Source organism: Arachis duranensis, chromosome 6, assembly GCF_000817695.3.
Source record: "Arachis duranensis cultivar V14167 chromosome 6, aradu.V14167.gnm2.J7QH, whole genome shotgun sequence".
Lineage (NCBI taxonomy): Eukaryota > Viridiplantae > Streptophyta > Magnoliopsida > Fabales > Fabaceae > Arachis > Arachis duranensis.
In genome coordinates, this window is record NC_029777.3 from 6,063,615 (window position 1) to 6,086,575 (window position 22,961).

The following is a 22,961-nucleotide window of genomic DNA, read 5'->3' on the forward strand; positions in this document are numbered from 1 at the left end:
TTGTGAATAACACTCTACCTCTCCACATTTGGCCCCTCTACGGTTTATATAGGCAGCCCCATTCAGCCCATCACACGTAAACTGCTACTGGCAGTAGCGGTTTACACACACGTAAACCGCTACTACCAGTAGCGGTTTACACTTACACACACGCACGTAAACCGCTGCTGGCAACAGCGATTTACACTCACACACTCCCACACATAAACCGCGACAGGTAGTAGCGGTTTATACACACCTATAAACCGCTACTGCCAGTAGCGATTTACATAAAATAGTGAAACAATACATTTACGTATTAAATTTGGAAATAATGTATTTGCGTAATATTAGGGCTCAAACAATTTAGATACGTAAATTGCCCCTAATTCGATTTTTAAAATCTTACCTCTAATATATATCCTCAACTCTTAACTGAACCCATTTGAAGTACTATATGATGAATTCAATGAAGAAACAACTATAGCCAGGAAACGAAACAAACGAAATTACGAAAAGGTTTCGCTCGCTCAAAATTTGACTTTTTTTTAATATTTTATTAATTTAGTTTTTAAAGTGAAAATATATTTGCAGTTATTTTATGAAAAAATTGATATTTGAAAATGGTTAAATAATTTAATAAGTTTGACTAAATTATTATCTAATAATTTTTAACTATTAATTTTATATAAAAATAACTGTATGTCAGTTTTTGTCTTAAATAACTTTTTTTTAATTATAATAATTATATTTGATAAATAAAAGTTATTTTTAATAATAGTGTCTAATTAAAAGGATGGATGAAATTAAAAGTTAATTAAAAGTGAACAACTAATGAATAGTAAAAACAAATCTAAAAAGATTATATATAAAATGATTAAAAGAGATATATGTATTAACAATTTTACTGTAAACATTATACATAATAAAATACAATAATATCGTTTGATCTATATAACTGACGATTATTTAATAGGACAAAATTTTTGTTATTGTTGTTAATAGAGATAAATATATAATAAAAAATAAAAATAAGTATTTAATATTTAAAAATAAATTAATATAAAATTTTTTAAAATATTTATTAAATTTATTATATATTTTTTAAATGCAAACCCCATTAAAAGAAAATTTTACCAAAAAGTGATGAGACTAATCATTAGGTAGCAGCTTTTCTTCGGGTTACCGTTATCTTAACCGAACAATTAAAAAACTGAATTGGATCCGGTCCGCAGCTAATTACGAGACAATTATGCAATTACAGTTATTGAATGCCTGTTAATTATAGATTATTACCGAACCCTAAACAAATAAAAAATAGTATCTATTTTTTCCCTCTTCTTATAACAGTAACCAATAATAGGTGTTTTTATTGGTTGGGTAACAATATGATTGTGAGTTGAGTTAATTAATTAATGTCCTTAGTGTGGACCTAAAGTCTCTACTTTCTCTAGAAAATGGGTCCCTTAAATGGCATCTACTGACTACTGCATGTACTGATGACGGTGAGGTGAGGTACCAACGTCAACAAAATGAGTGTGTGTTGGTGTGTTTCTCCACTTGAAAATCACGAAAAATTAAAATATCTGAAATATAATATTCTTATTATTAAGATAATATAATATAATACATAAATTAAATTGTGGATGACAAGTGATAACGATCTCAAGCCACAACCATAAGTCCATAAACGTATCTACGTACGTAGGTATATAGAAAATTTTTTAATTAAGTATATCGATATATTAATATTTCAGTAATATTTAACTGTAAATTTTAATTATAAAAAATATATATAATATAATATATGTAATTAATATCAATAGTTAAAAATTACTGAAATATTAATATATTGATATATTTAAAAACTTTTTAAGTGTATAATCACAATTTAACTACTTTGATGACAAAACACAAGTGTATATAGTCATTGAATTGCATGGAAACCCAAAACAAAAGGTTTGCTTAAAAATCAAGTTAGTTTGATTTAGTGATTAGTTTATTAATTTGTTTAAATAAGTATGAAGGGTTCAAATGTTGTTTTGTAGATGCAGCAATTTATTGGTCAATTGTAAATTTTTAAATAAAGCTTACTTCTTAATCGGTCAGGTCGAAAGATATTGTAAAAAACTAAAAAAAAAAACCTACATAGAAACATATATAGATATACAATTCATATATATCTCGCAACATATATGCACAAGGTGAATATGTAAACTACAGTTCATATCTACATGGTCTAGGTATATAATTAAGAATATATAAGCTAAGTAATTATTTTAATATGGGAGCGGGGGATTATGAAAGAATATTTCAATTCATTCGTCAGCTAGGATAGTGATACATCCAATCCTCCTTATACTCTTATTCTTTCCAATTACATGACAAATGATTCAAATTTTACAACCCATCTAACCAATAGCCACCCGATAATTCCAAGTATAAACTAAGCTTCCTTTCCTTCTTATTACATTATACTTAGTTTATCAGAGAGGTGCCTATCATTCTCATATATTCGAATATTTTAACATGTTAGAATTTACTTATTATTCATACAAAGAGACAAAATTCTAAAGCCATTGGTACTATCTTATTTCATTATTTCTTCCAAATTAAACACTATTATTTGTTGGTATTCACATTCACAACTTTTTTAATTTTTTGTTTATATTGTTAACTAAAAGTATTCACACCACTTATATAACGTCCATGTGCAGAGAGAGAGAGACATTGAATACAACTTTTCTTAGTCGTTTAAACTTATTTATTTTATTTTTCCTGATCATATAGCTAGTCATTGCTTAATTTGTTTAATTAATTTGCGGGCAATATGTTCAGAATCTGCTTGCATGTGAAACTAATTATTGGGGTGGCCCTACAATAATCAGTGTATAGAACAGAACAAAAATCCCCGGTAGGATGTATAATAGGGTGGTGGCTAAGCAATCCCAAATTTGATCCTCAAGAATTATAAATTAATTAGCATTAGAAAAGTTGCGTGTTTGGAATTCTTTGCTTTCTTATGATTGAGGAATAAATTAAAACTACTTATGTTATTGTATATATGTAATATAATATAAGCACAAGCAAGGGGAAGTAAGTGCTAAACAAATGTTGTTGATTGTGATAAAGATGAATATATAAAATGATTATGATAATGATTGAACTGATAGTAATGAATGATTTTGATAAAGATTTGTCCTGGCTGTAATTTATGCTTAGTTTTAAGAAAGTAAAAGCCAAAGATATATATAATTAATAAGACTATCACTGTATATACTAATATAAGGCACATCACAATCATGTTATTTTATTTTAATTTGCATGCACAGCACAAACGTCAATGTCATACTCTTTATAAAAGTTGACAACTTCTTCCACATACTAATTAAGCAGAATACTAACGCTGAATTATATATATGAATGAAGGTTTCGGATTCTAATGGTCTTCCTTCTCCAAGAATAATTGAGAATATGTTAAGATGAATTTGGCCTGGTGCTTTCTGATTTTCGTATCAAGATCTATAACCCAAGTTAATTTTACTCTCATTTCTTTCATCTCAAAATGTGATAGGCCTCATCAGCCTAGCTATCACGAGTTTAATTTTGACCAATTGAATTATGTAATATCATATTTAAAATGGCAAATAAGGTGATAACAACAAGATTGAAATAGATTATCCTTGGACTTATTAATCTAGGCCTAGTGTAACATTTTGTACTTGGTCTTCAAAGTTTAGATAATATTATTATACACAAGAGGTATAGTGCATTCTATATGCCCCCACCAAGAACGGAAATGTTGGGTTCATTGCCATCGTTTCGACAAAATTATATGATAAAATATTATTACTAGACTAAAATATGTTATTATATTACTAGATTAAAAAAATTAAATTAAAATTAAATTGATGACTAAAAATAACAAATTTTGATAATATTTGTCAAAAAAAATAAGTAAATCAGTAAAAAATATTGTTATATAAACAATTATATTATTTTAGTTAGTTTTTATTTTTAATTTTAAATATTATATTATTATTATATTAAAATTTTAAAATACTTATATAAATAATTATAAAAATATAAATATATTTTTTGTTTATTCTGATGAGCAAAGCCGCGAAGAAGCTCCAGTTGGAGATTATTATGGAGAGATGAACAATTTGAGATTTAGTGTCTCTCTGCGCCTTTTTTTTATATGACAATTGGGTTTTTTTTTTCTCTCTGTTTTATTTTATTTTATTGTTTTTTATTATTAGATTAAAATAATTTTAACTTTAAATTTTTTATCATAAAAATATATTTTTATTAAAACAATAAAAAAAGTTATTTAATTTTTTAACAAAAATAATCAAAAGAATAATTTTTTATAATTATTTATAAGAATATTTTAGTATTTATCTATAAAGTATAGACATTGAAATGAACACAAAACAACATACACATATGAATTTTAATTTTTTGTATGACATGAAGATAATATATATAATACAAAATATTTTTTAAATAGATTATAATAATATTTTAAATTTTTATTAATATTAAAATATAAATAAATATTTTAATAGTTTTAATTTTTTTAATTATATGAAGTATCTAAAATAAATTTTTTGCATTAATAAATAATAATATAATATTTATAAATTCATTTTAAAGATATAAGTTAAAAGTGAGGTTAAACACAATTAACACATAATAGTATTTAGATGTATTTAAATATATATAAAAAAATATTTTTTATTTTTAAGATACAAAAAATACGAGTATTAGCCAAATATTATATCTAAAATATATTTAACACGCAAACACATTAACTCAACGAAATATTTATATTTTATAGGTTATTCATAGTGCTATATAATAACTTTGTAAAAAAGATAAAAAATAAGTATTGACTAAGATAATATAATTTTTGTGATAATATTTTACTGGTTATTTTTTTATCTATCAATACGTATTCATAGTTAAATAACGAACTAAACACCTCTTAACAAAGTTTACCATATATTAAAACATAATAAAATTTTTCTCATCTTCTATGGAAGGTTAAGAATACGGAGTATGAAGAAATCGTGGTCTAGATCTGATTTTGGTGAAGAAAATAATATTGGGGTGGAAGAAGAAGACTCAGTAGATTTGTCATATGAACAAATACAAAACCTAAAATTGAAAACCAACGATTGAGTACAAGGGGAGTACATATTGTTATCCACTATTTATAGTTATTAGAAAATTAACTTTACTAAAACCTAACTCAATATGGTAAATAAATTAACTATGGTTATTCAGTCATAATCAGTTACAGCTTGCTTTTGTAAGCCATTAGATACCAGCTTAATATCATCTCCAACATCCTCCCTCAAGTTGAAACTGATTGAATTAGTTGCAAGTTCAGCAACATTATTATCATCCTCCCTTGAATTAAGGCTTATTGAAACATTTATACTGTTATCATCATAATATCCTCCCTCAAGTGGGGCGTGTAAGTCAAGCATGCCCAACTTGAAAAGTAAAGATTCGAAGACACCCGGTGATAATGCTTTAGTAAGTAAATCAGCCGTTTGATGAGCTGATTTAATAGGTAGCAATTTCAGTACTCCTGTTTGAGACTTTTCACGAACAATGTGACAATCTACTTCAATATGCTTGGTTCTTTCGTGAAAAACCGGATTAGCTGTAATGTACAGCGCAGATGAATTGTCACAATAGAGATTGATTGGGTGAGGATGAGATACATGGCAGTCATTAAGAAGATAAAGAAGCCATTGACCTTCCCGAGTTGCTTGTGCCATGGCACGATATTCAGCTTCTGAAGAAGAACATGCTACCGTTGTTTGCTTCTTACTCTTCCAAGACACTAATGAAGAACCTAAGAAAAAACAATACCCAGTTATTGATCGACGGATATCGGAACAAGTTGCCCAATCTGAATCAACATAACCAGTCAATTTGAGATCATTATTTGAAGAGAAGAAAAGACCCTTAGAAGGAGATTTCTTGATGTATCGAAGAACATGTAGTGCTGCCTTGTAATGGTTATCAGTTGCACAATTCAAAAATTGGCTGAGCTTCCTAACTGCAAAAGCAATGTCTGGACGAGTATTGATGAGATATAACAGTCGTCCGAGTAGTCTTCTATATTGTAATGGATCTTGTAATCTTGTGCCACTCTCCTTAGAAAGTTTTCCATTATACAGCATAGGAACTGAAGCAGGTTTAGCTTCCAACATACCATATTCCTCAAGCAAATCAAGAGTATACTTACGTTGATACAAAGCAATCCCTTCAGAACTACGGGCAACTTCTATTCCAAGAAAAAATTTCAACCGGCCTAAGTCCTTAATACTAAATTCAGCATCAAGAGCCCTTTTAATAGCTTCAATTTCAAATAAATTATCTCCAGATAAAACAAGATCATCAACATAAACAATAATAATAGCCAAGCCGAGGTTAGTGTGCTTGGTGAACAAAGAGTGATCATGAGGAGACTTGATAAAGCCATGTTGCTGAAGAAAACCACTTATCTTAAATTCCATTGAACATCGAGACCTTGGGGGGGTTTCATATAAACCTCTTCTTGCAACTCACCATGCAAGAATGCTGTATTAATGTCTAATTGGTGAAGTTTCCAATTATGTACCGCAGGAAGAGTAAGAATAAGTCGCAAAGTATTGATTTTTACAACCGGACTGAATGTATCAAAGTAATCATAGCCAACTCTTTGACGAAAACCTTGAGCCACAAGACGTGCTTTGTGGCGTTCAACACTACCATCTGGGTGAAACTTCACTTTAAAAACCCACTTGCATCCAATGAGGCACTTTCCAAGAGGCAAAGAAGTGATAGACCAAGTTTTATTCTTCTCAAGAGCAAGCAATTCCGCACTAATTGCATTTCTCCAGCATTCGTGCTGCACAGCTTGTTCATAAGTCTTCGGTTCAACTGTTGTGGTTATTGCTAGGGAAAAGGCTCTATGGGTAGGGGATAGCTTCCCATAATCCACCATGTGAGATAGACCGTACCGCTTGGAACATGATTGGTTACTAGAGCTTCCTGTTCTAAGTAACATACAATGATAATCTTGAAGATAAGAAGGTGGTTTATGTATACGAGTTGATCTTCTAAGATCCTGATGATGCATGTTATCATTTGAATGAGAATTAGATGATGCATTATTTGGTGGACTAGGAGAAACTACATGTGAATCAGTAAGTGAGGTAGGGTCCCTAGGATCATGAAAAGAATCAATATTTACATGAGATGGATGAAATGCATCTAAAGAATCATAAGTGAAAAGATCAAATTCATTAAAATTAGAATCAGCAATAGGTAGAGAAGAAGCACTTATAAAATTTTTGGTCATATCATCATGAAAGGATTTATAAGGAAAATAATGTTCATAAAACTCCACATTTCGAGACAAAAATAGTTCTCTAGTGTGAATATCAAACAAAATATATCCTTTTGTGCCAGGTGGGTAACCAAGAAAAATACTCTTTCTTGCTCGTTTATCAAATTTTTTTCGTCCATGAATTAACGTTGAAGCAAAAGCCAAGCATCCAAACACTTTAAGGTTACTAATGTCTGCATCCTTGCCAAATAAGGTAGCATAAGGGGTTTTATTTTTTAAAACTGGAGTCGGAAATCTATTAATTAAATGAACAGCTAAACCAATAGCAAAATTCCAAAAATTTTTTGGCAAGGATAATTGAAACATTAATGCTCTTGCAATGTTAAGAATATGTTGGTGTTTCCGCTCAACAATACCATTTTGTTGAGGTGTCTCAACACATGATGTTTGATGCATTATACCCTGTGAATTATAAAAAATATCAAGTTTAAACTCAGGACCATTGTCAGTTCGAATAATCTTTACTTTAGAATTAAATTGAGTTTTCACATAGGCAACAAAATTCTGAACCAAACTGCTGGCCTCTGACTTTAATTTCATGAAATAAATCCATACAAATCTGGTTTTATCATCTACTATAGTTAAAAAATATTTATAACCTTGTAGAGAAATAAGTGACATTGGCCCCCAGATATCAATATGTATTAAATCAAAACTGTTTAAACTTGTTGTTTCACTAAGGGTATATGATAACCGTTTTTGCTTGCCATAATGGCAAAAATCACATGGTTTAGAGCAAGTAGATATAGGAAATTGCACACAAGGATATATTTGTTTGATAATATCAAATTTGTTTTGTGGTACATGACCCAATCTAAAATGCCATAAATTCTCAACAGAAAAACATGAAGTTTGTGTAACCGAATTTGCTGTCCTAAGATTAGAAGAAAGTAAAATCTTGTCACTATGATTTTGCGGATCTAGAATCCTAGTACTCCTATTGTATGTTGTATTTTCCATGTTGTCCCTGTGTGCTAACTCTAATGCGGAAAAATCCATCATGTATAATCCATGCTTTGCTCTAGCTGTGCCAATCATCTTCAAAGAGGTCCGATTCTGTATCTCACAAAGTTTGTCAGTAAAAACACATTCACAATGCAAGCCTTTTGTAAGTTTGAAAATAGATAAAAGATTGAAGTTGAAACTTGGTATGTACAGCACATCTGTGAGATAGAATGTAGCTGAAAATACCACAGTTCCACTTATAGTTGCAGTTGTGTGTGTTCCATCTGGTAATTTTACCAGAATCGGCCTAATATGTCTAAAATTTGTAAAAAAATGCAATGAGTGTGATACATGATCAGTAGCTCCTGTATCAAGCACCCAAGAATTTGAAAAAAAAAAGTTTTTACTGACAATAATCGTGCAATATGAGAGCTCATGCAAAGTGTATAAGTCTCTAAAGGTATATCTCCATTTCCTGCATTTGATTGATCGACATCTCTCACACTTGTTCCTTGAGAAGACTGTGCACACTCCTGCCGAAGAAAGGTAAGCAGTGCATCTCTCAAACTCTGATTGAATTGGGATTGACCATCAGCTTCCTTGTCCTGCTTGACATTGTTGGTACTGCTCCCTTCAATTCCAGCAACAATATTATTGGCCATAGCTCCATTGCTAGTCTCTCGTGGCCATTTCTGCCTCTGTAGATGAGGTGGAAATCCATGTTTGTGGTAACAAGTATCCACAAGATGCCCTGCCTTGTGACAATAAGAACAGGTCTTAGGTGCTGAATTTCTTCCTCCTCTTCCACCTCTACCTCCACGGATTCCTCGTCCTCTTCCTCTGGAAACACTGCTTGAATTATTGTTGAAATTATGAATTGAATTGGCCAAAGCTGTAAAGTTTTGAGTCTCCAAATCTGATCCATTAAACTGTCTTTCTTGCTGAATAAGTAGAGAAAAAATTTCATTGATGTCTGGAAGAGGCTTCATCAGCATGATTTGGGATCTCACAGTCCCATACTGCTCATTCAATTCTCTTAAAAATCTCACTGCATAAGTTTCATCTCGATAATCTCTCATAGTTCCTAAGCCACAGTCACATTTTTCAGAGCATTCCTTGCATTGTGGAACTGGTTTGAAACTGTCAATGTCTTCCCAAATAGCCTTCAACTTGGTGAAATAATTTGTTATGCTTAGATTCCCTTGTTTCATAGCATACAACTCTTCTTCTAATTCAGCAACTCTGTATCTGTCTCCATGATAATACATGTGCTTCAAATCAAGCCATAAATCTATAGCAGTTTCATTCCAAACAACACTCTGTGCAATCTCAGCACTCAATGATAGATTTAACCAAGAAACAACATAAGTATTACATTTATCCCATGCTACATATGCAGGATCATTTTTATCTGGTTTCACAATGGTTCCATCAACAAAACCTATCTTATTCTTTGATTTCAGCGCTAATTTCATAGCTTCAGGAATTGTAGTTCTTAGCATTCAGCACAATTGGGACAATAGAAACTCCAGGATTCTCACCTGTATGTAGGAAGTAAACACTTGCTGGATCCGCAAGCAAATTGGTACTCGATTTCGCGCTCTGTGGCTGCAAACTCGAGAGTTGGCTTAGAATGCGAGCTAGATTTCGAAGCCAGCTGAAAGCTCCTGGTTCTCATGTGCCCAGACATTAGGTTGGAAGGAGTGTCGGCCATTGATGCTAACTCAATACTGTATTTGTGGCCAAAACTTCATCTCTTTCATGATCTTCCACGCTCACCGCACCATGAAGAAATCGTGGTCTAGATCTGATTTTGGTGAAGAAAATAATATTGGGGTGGAAGAAGAAGACTCAGTAGATTTGTCATATGAACAAATACAAAACCTAAAATTGAAAACTAACGACTGAGTACAAGGAGAGTACATATTGTTATCCACTATTTATAGTTATTAGAAAATTAACTTTCCTAAAACCTAACTCAATATGGTAAATAAATTAACTATGGTTATTCAGTCATAATCAGTTACAGCTTGCTTTTGTAAGCCATTAGATACCAGCTTAATATCATCTCCAACAGAGTATACCTCTCCTCTAGATTCTAGTGATATTTTTTAGTATTACTCTTTTTTAGTATGTCTTTATTTTATACATGGAAAAATAATCTCATCTTTTATTTTATTTTTTTAAAACTTGCACTAGCCAGGCTATTTATAGTGATTAAAAACATTCTTCAAAATTTTGCACTATATCAAAACAATCAGAATTTTTCTAAAAAAATGTTGAAGTGAGTTGCTTAGAGATATATGAATCCTCTAAAATAAAAAAGTTGCTAAAGTAGTAAAATAAAGAGTTAATTATTAATTTATAATTTTTAAAAAATATATATCTCATTATTTTAATTTTTATTTTATCACTTTACTAATTTTTTTTAGAAGATCTTCATCCATCAATTTATTATAACTGATTGAATGAAGGCGTGGGAAGACTATAATTTTAACTCTATTTGTTAGGTAACAGAAGAGTAAGTAAGCTAAGGGAGGGTGGAAGTGGATGAACAAAATTGATACAAATTATAAAGGAATTAACATGTTTATCTTAATGTCTATATCTACTAATACAACAAACATAAATACTTCATTATAAAATATGACAAAGAAAAAAGTGATGATAACTTTACTTAAAACAATCTTGACCAACTATCTTTGTTCAAACTTCTACCACTTGTATATGAAGCCACAATTTGATTATCTTGCTTCTAAATTGATTTGGATTTTCTTCACACTTTATCATGCATATATATACTACCAAAATTATAATTAATGTTTGAGAGAAAATTAACAAAATTTGTGGGAATTTTATCTGGAGACATAAACAAGGACAACTCACCTTGTTAGCTGGGACAGAATCTATAAACTCAAAAAAGAAGTTGATCTGATCTTGGCCAATGGAGATACAGAGACATGAATGATATGTGCCTCAAATAATTACTAAATAATATTTAGAATTTTTCGTACTACCAACATTTGAAACCTGTAGTATTAAACACTCCGTACCATTCTTATGAAACTGGCTTGAAACCTCGTTCAAAATAAAGAAGCCTTAGGTAGTATTTGTTTTGAGGTACAGAGATTGAGAGACTGAAACTCAGTATTATGTTTGTTGGTTTAGAGACTGGTATTAAAATTTCTGTCTCTATTTTCAAAATTTCAGTATTTCGGTACTTCCAAAAAAGAAGGATATAGGAGATTAAAATTTTAAGAGATATAGACTAAAACTTTAATAATATTTTATACTTAAAATACCCTCATTTCAATTAATTAATTCCAACTTTATCCTTTATGCAAATTAAATTAGAGTTTCATTTTTGTTTCAATTTCTGTCTCCTATTTTGCACCAAACAAAATATTAAGATTTATTGACACAAATTCTTTGAAGTACATACAAATGTGAAAATACTCATAGGTTTTGGTCCTGTAGAGTTAGACTCTGAAATTTTCATCAACCTTTGCTTTGAGAACTCACAAGAATTGTATTCCGCTGTTCCTCCTACTAATGCCATAAAGAGCTCTTATTGATAATCCCTTACAAGTTTCTCTCGACCATATTTACATGTGGAGATATATATTCTTGCTAACATTGGTTAATACTAATATAAAGTATTTAGGACTTATTAAAATTGATTTCCAAATACTGAATGTATACATGAGATGTGTGTATGTATCATGTGGTACATGTTGTTGGCTGATTAATATTTGGGCAAGAATTGAATTGATGTAGATGATGAGAATGAAATTGGGGTCATGATCTGAATACGAGATGGTGACACGTGTTATCACAAGGGTAAGGACAATCAATCACCTTCACACCTGCGCGCTCGAAATACCAATCTCCAACAGCCACAGCAATTACCTGCATCCATCCATGCTAATTAATTAATTAATTAATGATAAGCTCAATGTATTACTGTTACATTCGTTTCTCACCTTGTTCTTCACGATTGGAGAATTTTCAGCGAACCATGTGTCCTGCCTCTCAGATTGGCAGTGAGAGAAACATGAATTGATGAACAATCCATTCTTGTATGATCTTGAGAACTCTTTTATAATGTTCAGCATGTGAATCCTGAATCCTGTTTACGCACTCAAAACTCTTAATCAAACTCTCAAGTCTCAACCTCTCTCGTAAATATATTTATATGGATCACCTTGAAGGAATTGGATTTGTGATGTAGTACATTTAGCATAGTTTAATCTGCAATCATGCCAATATCCATGTGGATCTGCTGATGGAGGCGCTATACTCGATTGGATCTGATCAAAATATATATACACATGGATCTTTCTAGAATTAATTTAACGTAATTACCCATATAAAGATGTTTTTATATTAAGCAGTGGAATCAAACATATCAAGCCATCAAACTCAGTTATCATCTTCACATATAAACAAATTCATGAATAGTAACTTTAAAGATAGATATCATATGATTTACCTGCCATGAATCATAAGCAGCATTGAGAATGAATAGCGGGGTTCTCACACTCGCAATCAAGTTCTGGGGGAAGAAGCACTTAAAAAGCAATTGAACACAGACTCAGCATAATCCTTCAAATGAAAAACGAGTAAATATTTAATTTGTTCCTTGAAATTTGAGGTTAGACTCAAATTGAGCTTTAAAATTTCAGTGGACTCAAATTGGTTCTTCAAATTTACAATCATAATTTGAATTAGTTTTTGAATTGATCTTTATTAATGGTGTTTGATTTAGTATATTAATTAACGGTGATTTGAACTTCTCGTCCAGATTCTATATAATCGAGATTTATTAGAACTCACATAAACTTGACAGTTATTTCCAGAAAAACTTCAAATTTTATAAATTGAACTTATTATTATTGTTTTCGTGAGAATTTTAAGGAGCTAATTAAATTTTTAAACGCTCTAGTAGGTTTCAGTTATATAAAATCTAGGCGAAAAATCTAAATTGTTGCTAGTTAACGTGCAAAATTAATATGACATTAACGAAGATTAGTTCAAAGACTAACGCAAGTTACTCTAACCTTATATTTCGAGGACTAAATTGAGGATTAACTCAATGAGAAACCAATATGTCTAAGTAACTATTGGTAAGAGAGAAAGAAAAACAGCAGTTACCGATGTGGGGTCAAGATGATTAGTACATATCTCTGGCAAATTCTTCTGTGCTCCCTGAAAACATTTAACATATCACAATTGTCACTGAAGAAAGGTTTTCCAAGTTGAATCACAAAAGAAGAGTGATTAAGATTGTGATTTCTTAACACATTATGCTTTCATGCTATAGTATATAGACATTGGTCTCCACACAGCTAATGTGATACCTGCAATCCTACGACACCGGTGTAGAAATTTCTGAGGGTATGGCCACCAGATACATCAATTCTGTAATAAAAAAGAATTAAGCATGGTGGAAACGCCATTGAAAGCAGGAAACTACTACAACAATTACTTACGCATCAAGAAACAATCCGGCATCACTAAGACACTTCACTCTGGTGGTCCTAGGAAAGAGGTTGCGAAATCCGTCGCAGTGTATGATAGTAGCCAAGCCACCGGCAGAGCATCCGGAGAGAAGAGCCTGAACCAAATTAATTAGTCGATGGAAAGAAACAATATTTAACTACGAGCAATGCTATATGACCAGTAAATATTAGTATTTTTGGCCTAGTCAGTAATAATTTGTACCTATAGTATAGTTTGCACTCAATTTTTTAGGGTTTGCATATATGAATTATTAAAATTTATTTGTTAAAGACAATTTAGCATCTGTGTTGGTCAATGTTTCTTTCTAATATCAAGTACAAACCTGCTGGGCGAAGCGCATTCCCTCGGACATCAAATCTTCTATTGCGGCTGCCCAAATCCTCTGTCCTCTGAATTGTAGCTCTGCTGTCTGAGATAGTACATGAATTTCAAGTGAGCTATTGTTAAATCAAGATAAAGCAAACAAACATGCACTTGGTATATCAAACACTACCTTGTCTTCACTATCACCGGTAAATGATGCTCCATCACAATAACGAATCTTTACTCTGTTCCAATTGAAAAAATCTGCAGCCATGTGCAAGTGCAACAGATTACACTGCTAATACAGAAAAGTTTGAGCAGTTGAGTTCAGACAGTAGTTGAATTAAATGGTGACCTGGGTTTTCTTCAGCTTTGTTGCTCAGTATTCCCGTAAAAGGAATCTCCTTTTCCATAAATGTGGATGATCCACGCCGTGTTCTCTTGCGATAAACACATGTTCTAATGCTGTTACACCATCCACCTCCCTGCACAAACACTTAATCGGTAAATTCATGTAACTTAGCAGAAGAATTAGAAAGATGAATGAAGTGAAACCTCTAAATTAATAAGCCAGCTGTTTGCTCCAGATCCATAACCCCGATGCAAATGATAAGCAGGTAAAGATCCATCCAAGCACACTGCCAGACGCAACAAAACTTTACGTGAACTAAACTAAACTAGTCTTGTTTCTTTTATGGTCGACTTCACATAAAAGTTAATACTTTAAGAACCGTTAAATGATTTAATTGATTTAACTAAATTTTCATCTAACAGTTTTCATGTATCAACTTCACGTGAAGTCGACTGCACCTGAATTTTTACCTTCTTTTATATATAGACTTGCACGGTTATTGTGTTAGCATGCATACAAAGAAAGGAAACTAGTTAACAAACGAATTGTGGAAAGTGTACCTGCTCCTTTGGCAGCTGCGGTATGAATAAGGGTGAGTCCCACGAAGAGAGTATTGCTCTTAAACAAAGATGATTCATGAGCCTCCAGCAATGAGGGTTCTGTTTCATTGAAGTGGTGATATTCATATCCTTGAAAGCCATGAACCCAGTTGCTTAAAACAAGTCCTATCGCAATCGCAATGGCAAGCCAGAAAAGTTTCCCCATTGGAGCAATGGGAGAAAGAAGAAGTTGGGACCGGACACGTTTGGAATCTAAGAGAGTTTTCTAAGTAAACTCAACGGCTTATATACCATTCGTGTCACCCAAGCTCTCTACGATCCCTCGCTCTATTAACTATATTAGTATTTAATTGAATTCAAACTAAAGAAAGAAACCTATGAGAAAAATAATGTAAATGATGATAGTTACTGACGTGAAGATGTATTCATATATAGATAATACAGTTAAAAACTTGTAGGGTATTTGAGAAGGAAGGTGGAAATTTATGTGAAGTCGACTTCACAAGTTGATACATGAGAGTCGTTGGATAAAAATTTAGTCAAATCAGCCAACGACTCTCAGGTATCAACTTCACGTGAAGTCAACTTCACTTGAGTTTTCACCGAAAAGAAATGTGAAATTGGAAATGAAATATTAAGGGTTAGGCGGTTGCTACTTTTGGTAAGACACGGGGAAAGCGGTAGCGCTGATCGGTGCTTGAATTGAATAGAATGACCAAGTCCTCGATCGTACTACTGCATTCAAATCTTGAATTCAACGAGATGGGTCGTTTCTTTTCATTTCACTTGACATCAAGCACTAGGTTTAACCTTAATAGTAAGGTGATTATTGATAGTTAAAAGTAATAATCACCTAATAATAATAATGATGATGATATTATTGATTAATATATGAAACAATATGACCCCACCAGCGGCACCGCTGCGAATGTGATGTAGCAAGCAATGAAGTACGTTACGTTCAGTATACGCAACAACTATATCTGATCTAATTCCCTTGATTATTGATTTGAGTTTCACTTTATTTAGTATGTGCTGTGCCTACGCGTAGCTTCTTCACTCATCAACTCAACTGCTTCATTCTCCCAATCATAATTATACTGATTAATTCCATCCAGCCATTAAACCACATGTTAGTTGCTCTCAACTACCCAAATTGCTCATCGTCACACAGCAAATAAAATGCTTATTGTGGTGCCAAATTTTTGAATTGTAATGACTAGATCAAGACCACGCGATACGTCAAGAGTTAAATTAATTATACTATATAATATGGATTTAAAATATTATATTATTTAAAGATAAATTAGATAATATATATCTAATATTTTTTAGACTGAATTTTATGTTATTTAGAGGTGTTTAATTCTTGTTTAGAAATGTAATTTTTATATTTTTGTGTGAAATAGATTGTTTTAATACTTTTTTTTATAGTGTATAGGAAGAAGTTTGAGGATATTATTTTCAAAAGGGATCAAGTGAAGAAAATTTAAGAGACTTTGAGTTGAAATTAAAAAACTTGTATCATTTTAAGTCAAAAGACAACAAATCACACAGCTAATGAGCTAAAAAAAAAGAGAGAAGAACACGTGGAGGGCATATATTCCCACTTAAAGGAAAAAAGGAGAACACAACCCTTTCTTTCCTTTCATCTCCTCCTTCATTCAATATTTCAAGATCTATACCAAATCACAATATACTAGATTTTATTTTATCCTTTTATTTTATCTCCACTTTAATATATATATCGCTTATACTAAAAAAAAATTATTTTCTCATGTAACACTTTTATTACCAAAAAGTCACACTTCTAGTTGTACCACTCTGATAACGAAAAATATTACAATAACTTCATATATTTAATAATAAAATATGAGTTTTTGACTCGAAATTATATCACTGTTTTCTTTAAAAAATCGAAAAAATATTTTATCTCAAAAACAAACAAGCCTATATATATAAACAAAATTTTTTACATAAATAGCTTATAAATATAATATACATACAAAACATACAACTATTATCCCTCTTATAAGATTATAATAACAAAGGCAAAAAAAATCTATAACATATGTATACAAATAGAAGTCTATAGAGATGAGAACATCGTCCTTGCTGGTTCTTAATAGAAGATTTAAGAATTGTTATAAAAAAACATTTTCAATAAAACTATTTTTCGTCGCAGTGATCGTCGGTTCATTATTCAAATCTAAAACTCATTTTTCTTATAAAAATTTTACGTAAAATAACATTCCATACCTTTTACTGCTTATTAATACTAAAAAATAATATTCATGTTGGTAAAATTTTATAAACAAAAGAGATTCTGTTCATTTTTTCAAAGATTTTATCAATTGACTTGCTCATAGACTTGTCCCTTAAACTTCAGTCATGATTTGATTCGGATCATAACATTGTATGCTTAAATAAGAACCAATCCAATTAATTTGATTTATTTTTTCTCTTTTTTAATTTCTTTTTTTTTTCATAGGTAAACATAAAAAATATTTGGAAGTTAATTTATATAAAAAAATATTATAAAATATTCATTTGGTAATATACATAATTCAATATTATTATTCAAAAAATATAAAAGATATATTATTTTAATATAGATAATAATTATGTGTAATTGTTATTTTTTAATTCAGTTGAGTAATAATATATATTAAATTTAATTGACTAAAAAGTTTAAAACGTTGTTTTAGTGGCTTGTCAAAATTGATTGAAATTTTATACGGTTGGATTTACAAACAATTTAAGACAAATTTAGCAATAATACATGATAATTATATTTGATTTGTTTGTGTTAAAAGTTGTTTTTATGTAATTGTTGTTTAATTAATTCTAAATTTTTTAAAAATTAGCTACCAAAGGTATATTTGATGTAAATAAAAAATTTGTTGGACAAAATTAAAACAAAATAAAACTTAAGAATATTTTAAAAACTTTTACCAAAATTTAGGAAAAAAATATAATTTACCCATTTAAAGTTTATTCAACTTACTTCATATAATTATTTTTTTAATTGTTTTAAGTAGTTATTTTTGTTTATCTTTTATTATTTTTAGGTTATATTTAAATACTATAATACCATTATAAAATTATTAAATGAAATGCAAGTATAAATATAATTAATATTTTTATAATTAAAAATAACATTTAATTTTTTAATTTTAATTTTCATAAATAATAATAACATGTATTTTTAACAATATTAATATCGTTAAATAATATTAAAAAATATTTATTATTGAAAGAAAAAAGAAGCAATATAAGACAAAAACATTATATAAATGAATACAATTAGAGTAGTATATATAATTGACTAATGAAAAAAATAAAAATAAAACTATGATCATCAACCACATTCCTCAAATATTTGTGCAAAAAATAATAAGAGTAAAAAAAAAAGAAAGAGATATAAAATTATATGATAGAAAATAAAAAAAATGTGTGATGTAATAATTATTTATATAATAAATATAAGAATGAGTGAGTATGAAAAGAGGTAATGAATTATATTTTTACTTAATTTATATTTATTAAAAAAGTAATATTAACATTAAAGTATAAAGTAATTTACTAAGATAAAGAGTAAGAGAATATGAAAAGTTAAAGTTAAATATTATTTTTTTATTGTCTACACTATCATTCAATTTAAGATTAAAGACTAATTCATCACAAATTTAAATTTTATGGGATTTAAATTTCGACATTTATTTAAGTAGATGAGTGAGTTAACTACTCGACTAACGGCACACTAATTTTATAATAAAATATAAAAAGCAATAATAAACTTTATATGAGAAAATAAAATAAATTTTATAACTCAATCATAATTATTAAAAAAATAATATTAAAAAATCTTATGATATTATATAAAAATAAACGATTACGAAAAATAAAAATATAATAAAAATTTTATGACATAATATAAAGATAAAAGACTAAATCATTTAAAAAAATTTTGCGTGACAAAATAAATTAAAATGAAATATTTAAAAATAATTGTAGAGTCATAGTTTTTTTTAATAGATGATAAATAAATAGATGTATATTTTTGTCGGTGATATGAGACAGAGAATTGTCATGTTCCGTATCTTATTTAATCAAGAGAAATAATATACACTACATTTTTACAATTTCTTTTAATAATAAAAAATCATTTTTTTATGTTTTATGTATCACTAATGTGCACAACATTCCTCTTTAAGACTTTAACTAATCACATATCATTGCCATAAAAGAGGAGCCACGTGGTCTAGCTCATGCATCCAGCAATGAAGCAATAGTGCAATACCCCTTGGAGCCTTGGAGCATGTGCAGATGTGCTGCTTCAATATTGGGTCCTCTCAAAATTAGGTCCATCATAGCCCCATTTTCGTATTCCTCTTTTTGCACCCCCTCAACTTTTGGGCTTCATGATCGTTCTTTCCTTCAGTTAGCCACTCTCTGTTTCTTTGTATGACTCCTCAGCCCAACAACAATTGAGTTTTCTGATTAATCACGATGTGATAGTGATAGACACCAGATTAGAGATAACTGACTTAGGTTGGTCGAGTAGTCAACTTATTTATTCGTTTAAGTAAGTATCAGAAATTCGAATTTTATTTTATGCAATAGCTCATTGGTTAATAACAGAGTTTGAAATAAAATTTAAATCTATAACAAATTAATCCTTATCCTGTCGAATTAGAGTATACCGTGGATAAGAGAGATGATGGGTGGTACGTAAGGTCAGTAGGGTTGGGAATTGGGAGGGACCAAAAGAAGACGACGAGGAAGATTGTTGACTTGAGAGTCACATTCATAACCATATCCCTTTCGGGTGGAAGAACTTGTCAATGTGAACAGTTAATCAACAAAACTTTGCCCCTTCTGCCCCACCACCAAACATATATCAAAATTTTAGGGTCACAAAAATCATACATAAAAGTATAAAACCAACATAGTGAACGCAATTAACTGTATATGCTATGGGTTGTTATATTTCCTATGAATCTAACTGATATTCACAACAATGCCTACCTTAAAAAGTAGAATTTAGCTTCGATATAAGGATTTTAGGTGGTTATTCAACTAAGTTAATACATTAAAATAATTTTTTAATTATTGAATTTAAAAATTAATTAATTTTTTTGTTATTATAATGTATAATTGGATAAATGTATAGAACTTGTATACATTGTCAATGCATGAACCTAACTTTGAAATTAGTTTATCAACATTCATTAATTTTTAATTGTAAATTTATTTTTCTAATTGTTGATTTCTAAAAAGATTAAAATTAAGATTTATAATTTAAAAATTTAAATTTTAAAAGTTGGTATTTAGAATTTAATATTTAAAATTTAAAGTAATAAATATAACTAATAATCTAAAGATGATGAAGGTTGTGGTAGGCTTAGAGAATAGGGGTTGAATCAATGCCTTTCTTTTAATTTGCTTTTGAAATTCTTTTAAAACAAAACTTTCTATTCTGAATCTATTTGTACTCAGCAGCGAAAATTTATGAGACAATTTATTTTTGTCTCATGAATATCCGAAAAACAGAACACAGCAGAAAAGAGAAAAGCCAATAGCAGCATATATCCTGGTTCGGTTGTCTTGTGCTATGCAACCTACGTCCAGTCTCCTTCACAATAATGGATGAATTTCCACTATAGTTTAAAGTATTACATACACCAATTTCACACTCAAGTTCTAACCTAACTTAACATTGGCTATGCTAATACCTAACTATTCACTCTTAGTGCTGACCCAACTAAGAAAGGGATACCAAACAGGTACATGATACAAGACACTTAATCAACCTAAAAAAATCAGAAAATAACTCTAGACTTTTTCCTCAAGTGTTTCACTCAGCCTTTTTCCACTCATGGCTTTTACTTGAGTTTTCTCACAATGCCTTTTCTCACAGAAATTACAGAAATATAAATATAGAAAAGTACATTACAATCAATAAAACATGAAGGAGATTGACTTCATCAACAGCCTCTGCGCTATGCGAAAAAACCAGATTGGCAATCCTTTGATTCAGTTCTTCATACTGGCGGAATGCACCTTTGATTAGGTTACACTGTCCAGTTAGTTGAACTTCTTCAAAGAGTTCTCTCAGAACAAAACTTCTATTCACTGGTTTTCTCTCCTTGGTTCTGAATGAGTAGGAAGACTTCTTTTATTCTCCTTGCATGTTGTTGGGATATTCTCCCAAGGTCAACACCTTGAGCCTTGAGCTTCACCAACCACAGATTCACTTTTTCTCAATAAACCTTATAGTAGAAACTTTGCTTCTGACTTCTCCAACTTGACCGAAAGTCATAAATCAACAACCATAGAAATCTTCTCATGGTCAACTTGATCTTAGCCATTGAAAAACGACTTGGTCCCCAAGACATATTTGAGACCGTGGATTCACAGCAGAGAGGAACATAAACCATCTTTTCTTTGTATCCTATTTCGGACAGAGCAGAGAGTTGGGAAGAAGAGAAGAATATCTTATGCATGCAAGAGGAAATGGGTTACCTTTAACCTAAGCTTGATTTGGTTTGAACTGGGTGATTTGATATCTGCCTTTCTAGCTTAATCTTTCTCTTTCTCTCTTCTTTGGTGAAAGCTTATGGAAGAAGCTCTCTCTCTTTCTCTTTCTTACTTTTCTGAAGCTTGTGATTTGACATGATCAGAGAGGAGAAGAACGTTGCTTGTGGTGTGAGATCAAGTTTGGAGGAAAATAAAATCAACTCGGGCTTGGATCAGTTTGAGATATGCTTGGCCCGTTATGATTTCTTTGGCTTCTTTCTTTATTTTTCCTTGGACTCTCAATTTTACTTTCAGCCTACCACCTCTTGTTTTATTTTCTATTTTATTTGGGCTGCTCAACTTAATTAAGGCCTTCAACATAATAATAAATAATTAGCAACATATACTCATTAATTAATTAATCAACACTAATTATTTATTTTGCCAAAAATAATGTTTGTCATCACTAATTAATTTAGTTAATTTCTTAACTCAACAGATGATTAAGTAATTTTAAGATATTAACTGATATAAAAAAAGTTTAAGAAACTAATAATTTTAATTTAAATTGGTGAACATTTTTAGTTAATAATCCAATATTTTTAGTGTAATAAGTCAACACTATATTTTTAGTCAACACTTTAAATATTATTGGCTAACTACTGACAAAAAAAATAAGAGTTATTCTCTGCATACAAGTTATTTTTTATACAAGTCCTTACAAGTTATTTATATTTACGTGTGTATCTTCTTCTTCGGGTCACTGCTACACGTTCTTCTTAATTCTTCTTCTTTTTCGTTATCGTCGTCACTAACACCACCTCCTTCTCCTCCTCTTCCTTATTTTTTTTATTAGAATTTCTTCTCCTCGTTCCTTTTTCTCATTCTCCTCCATCATTAGTTATCTCGTTGTTGAAAATAATGAATAATTCAAGTTCAAATTATTAATTAAATTAGAACGAAATTAATTATTGTTTTGAATTCAATCAAATGTCTGAGGTGTAGTTGTATTCTAGTTAATTTTTTTGTTAGTAGTTTATGATTCTCTAAGTGAATAATATTTCATCGTTGATGGCTTGAATTGAATGTAATGTAAAAGTTCTGCATTAGAAGAAACATTCTTCAGTATTTGCAACAAATTTAGGTGTAACACGAAGATATTTGGGTGTAACACGAAGATATTGGAGTGTATTGTTTAAGAATTTTCGGTGTATGTGTGCTGATAAGTTCTGTATAATTCAAAATTCTTCTTCTCCCTCCTCTTCATCTTCTACTATTTCTTCTTCTTCTTTTTCATCATCATCATCGTCGTCATCATCATCATCATCTTCTTTTTTTTCTTATTCATCTTTTATTTTTATTT

At 30.2% G+C, this 22,961-nt stretch overlaps 1 protein-coding gene across 2 annotated transcripts; it reads right to left on the bottom strand.

Moving 5' to 3' along the window:
- Window positions 1–11,730: 11,730 nt before the first annotated feature.
- On the bottom strand, window positions 11,731–15,389 carry LOC107492250 (pectin acetylesterase 12). 2 transcript variants are annotated; one of them, XM_021126328.2, is made up of 12 exons: window positions 15,077–15,389; window positions 14,720–14,802; window positions 14,520–14,649; window positions 14,355–14,428; window positions 14,184–14,270; window positions 13,831–13,955; window positions 13,699–13,759; window positions 13,493–13,546; window positions 12,831–12,908; window positions 12,543–12,648; window positions 12,322–12,467; window positions 11,731–12,247 (listed from the first exon to the last, which is right to left on the bottom strand). In XM_021126328.2, exons 1-12 carry the CDS (start codon window positions 15,279–15,281, stop codon window positions 12,137–12,139), a joined length of 1,260 nt encoding a protein of 419 aa, XP_020981987.1. In that variant the 5' UTR covers window positions 15,282–15,389; the 3' UTR covers window positions 11,731–12,136. The 2 variants fall into 2 exon arrangements, with proteins under 2 accessions (XP_020981987.1, XP_020981988.1); XM_021126329.2 differs by lacking the exon at window positions 14,720–14,802 and having other exon boundaries at window positions 15,077–15,350.
- Window positions 15,390–22,961: the final 7,572 nt, after the last annotated feature.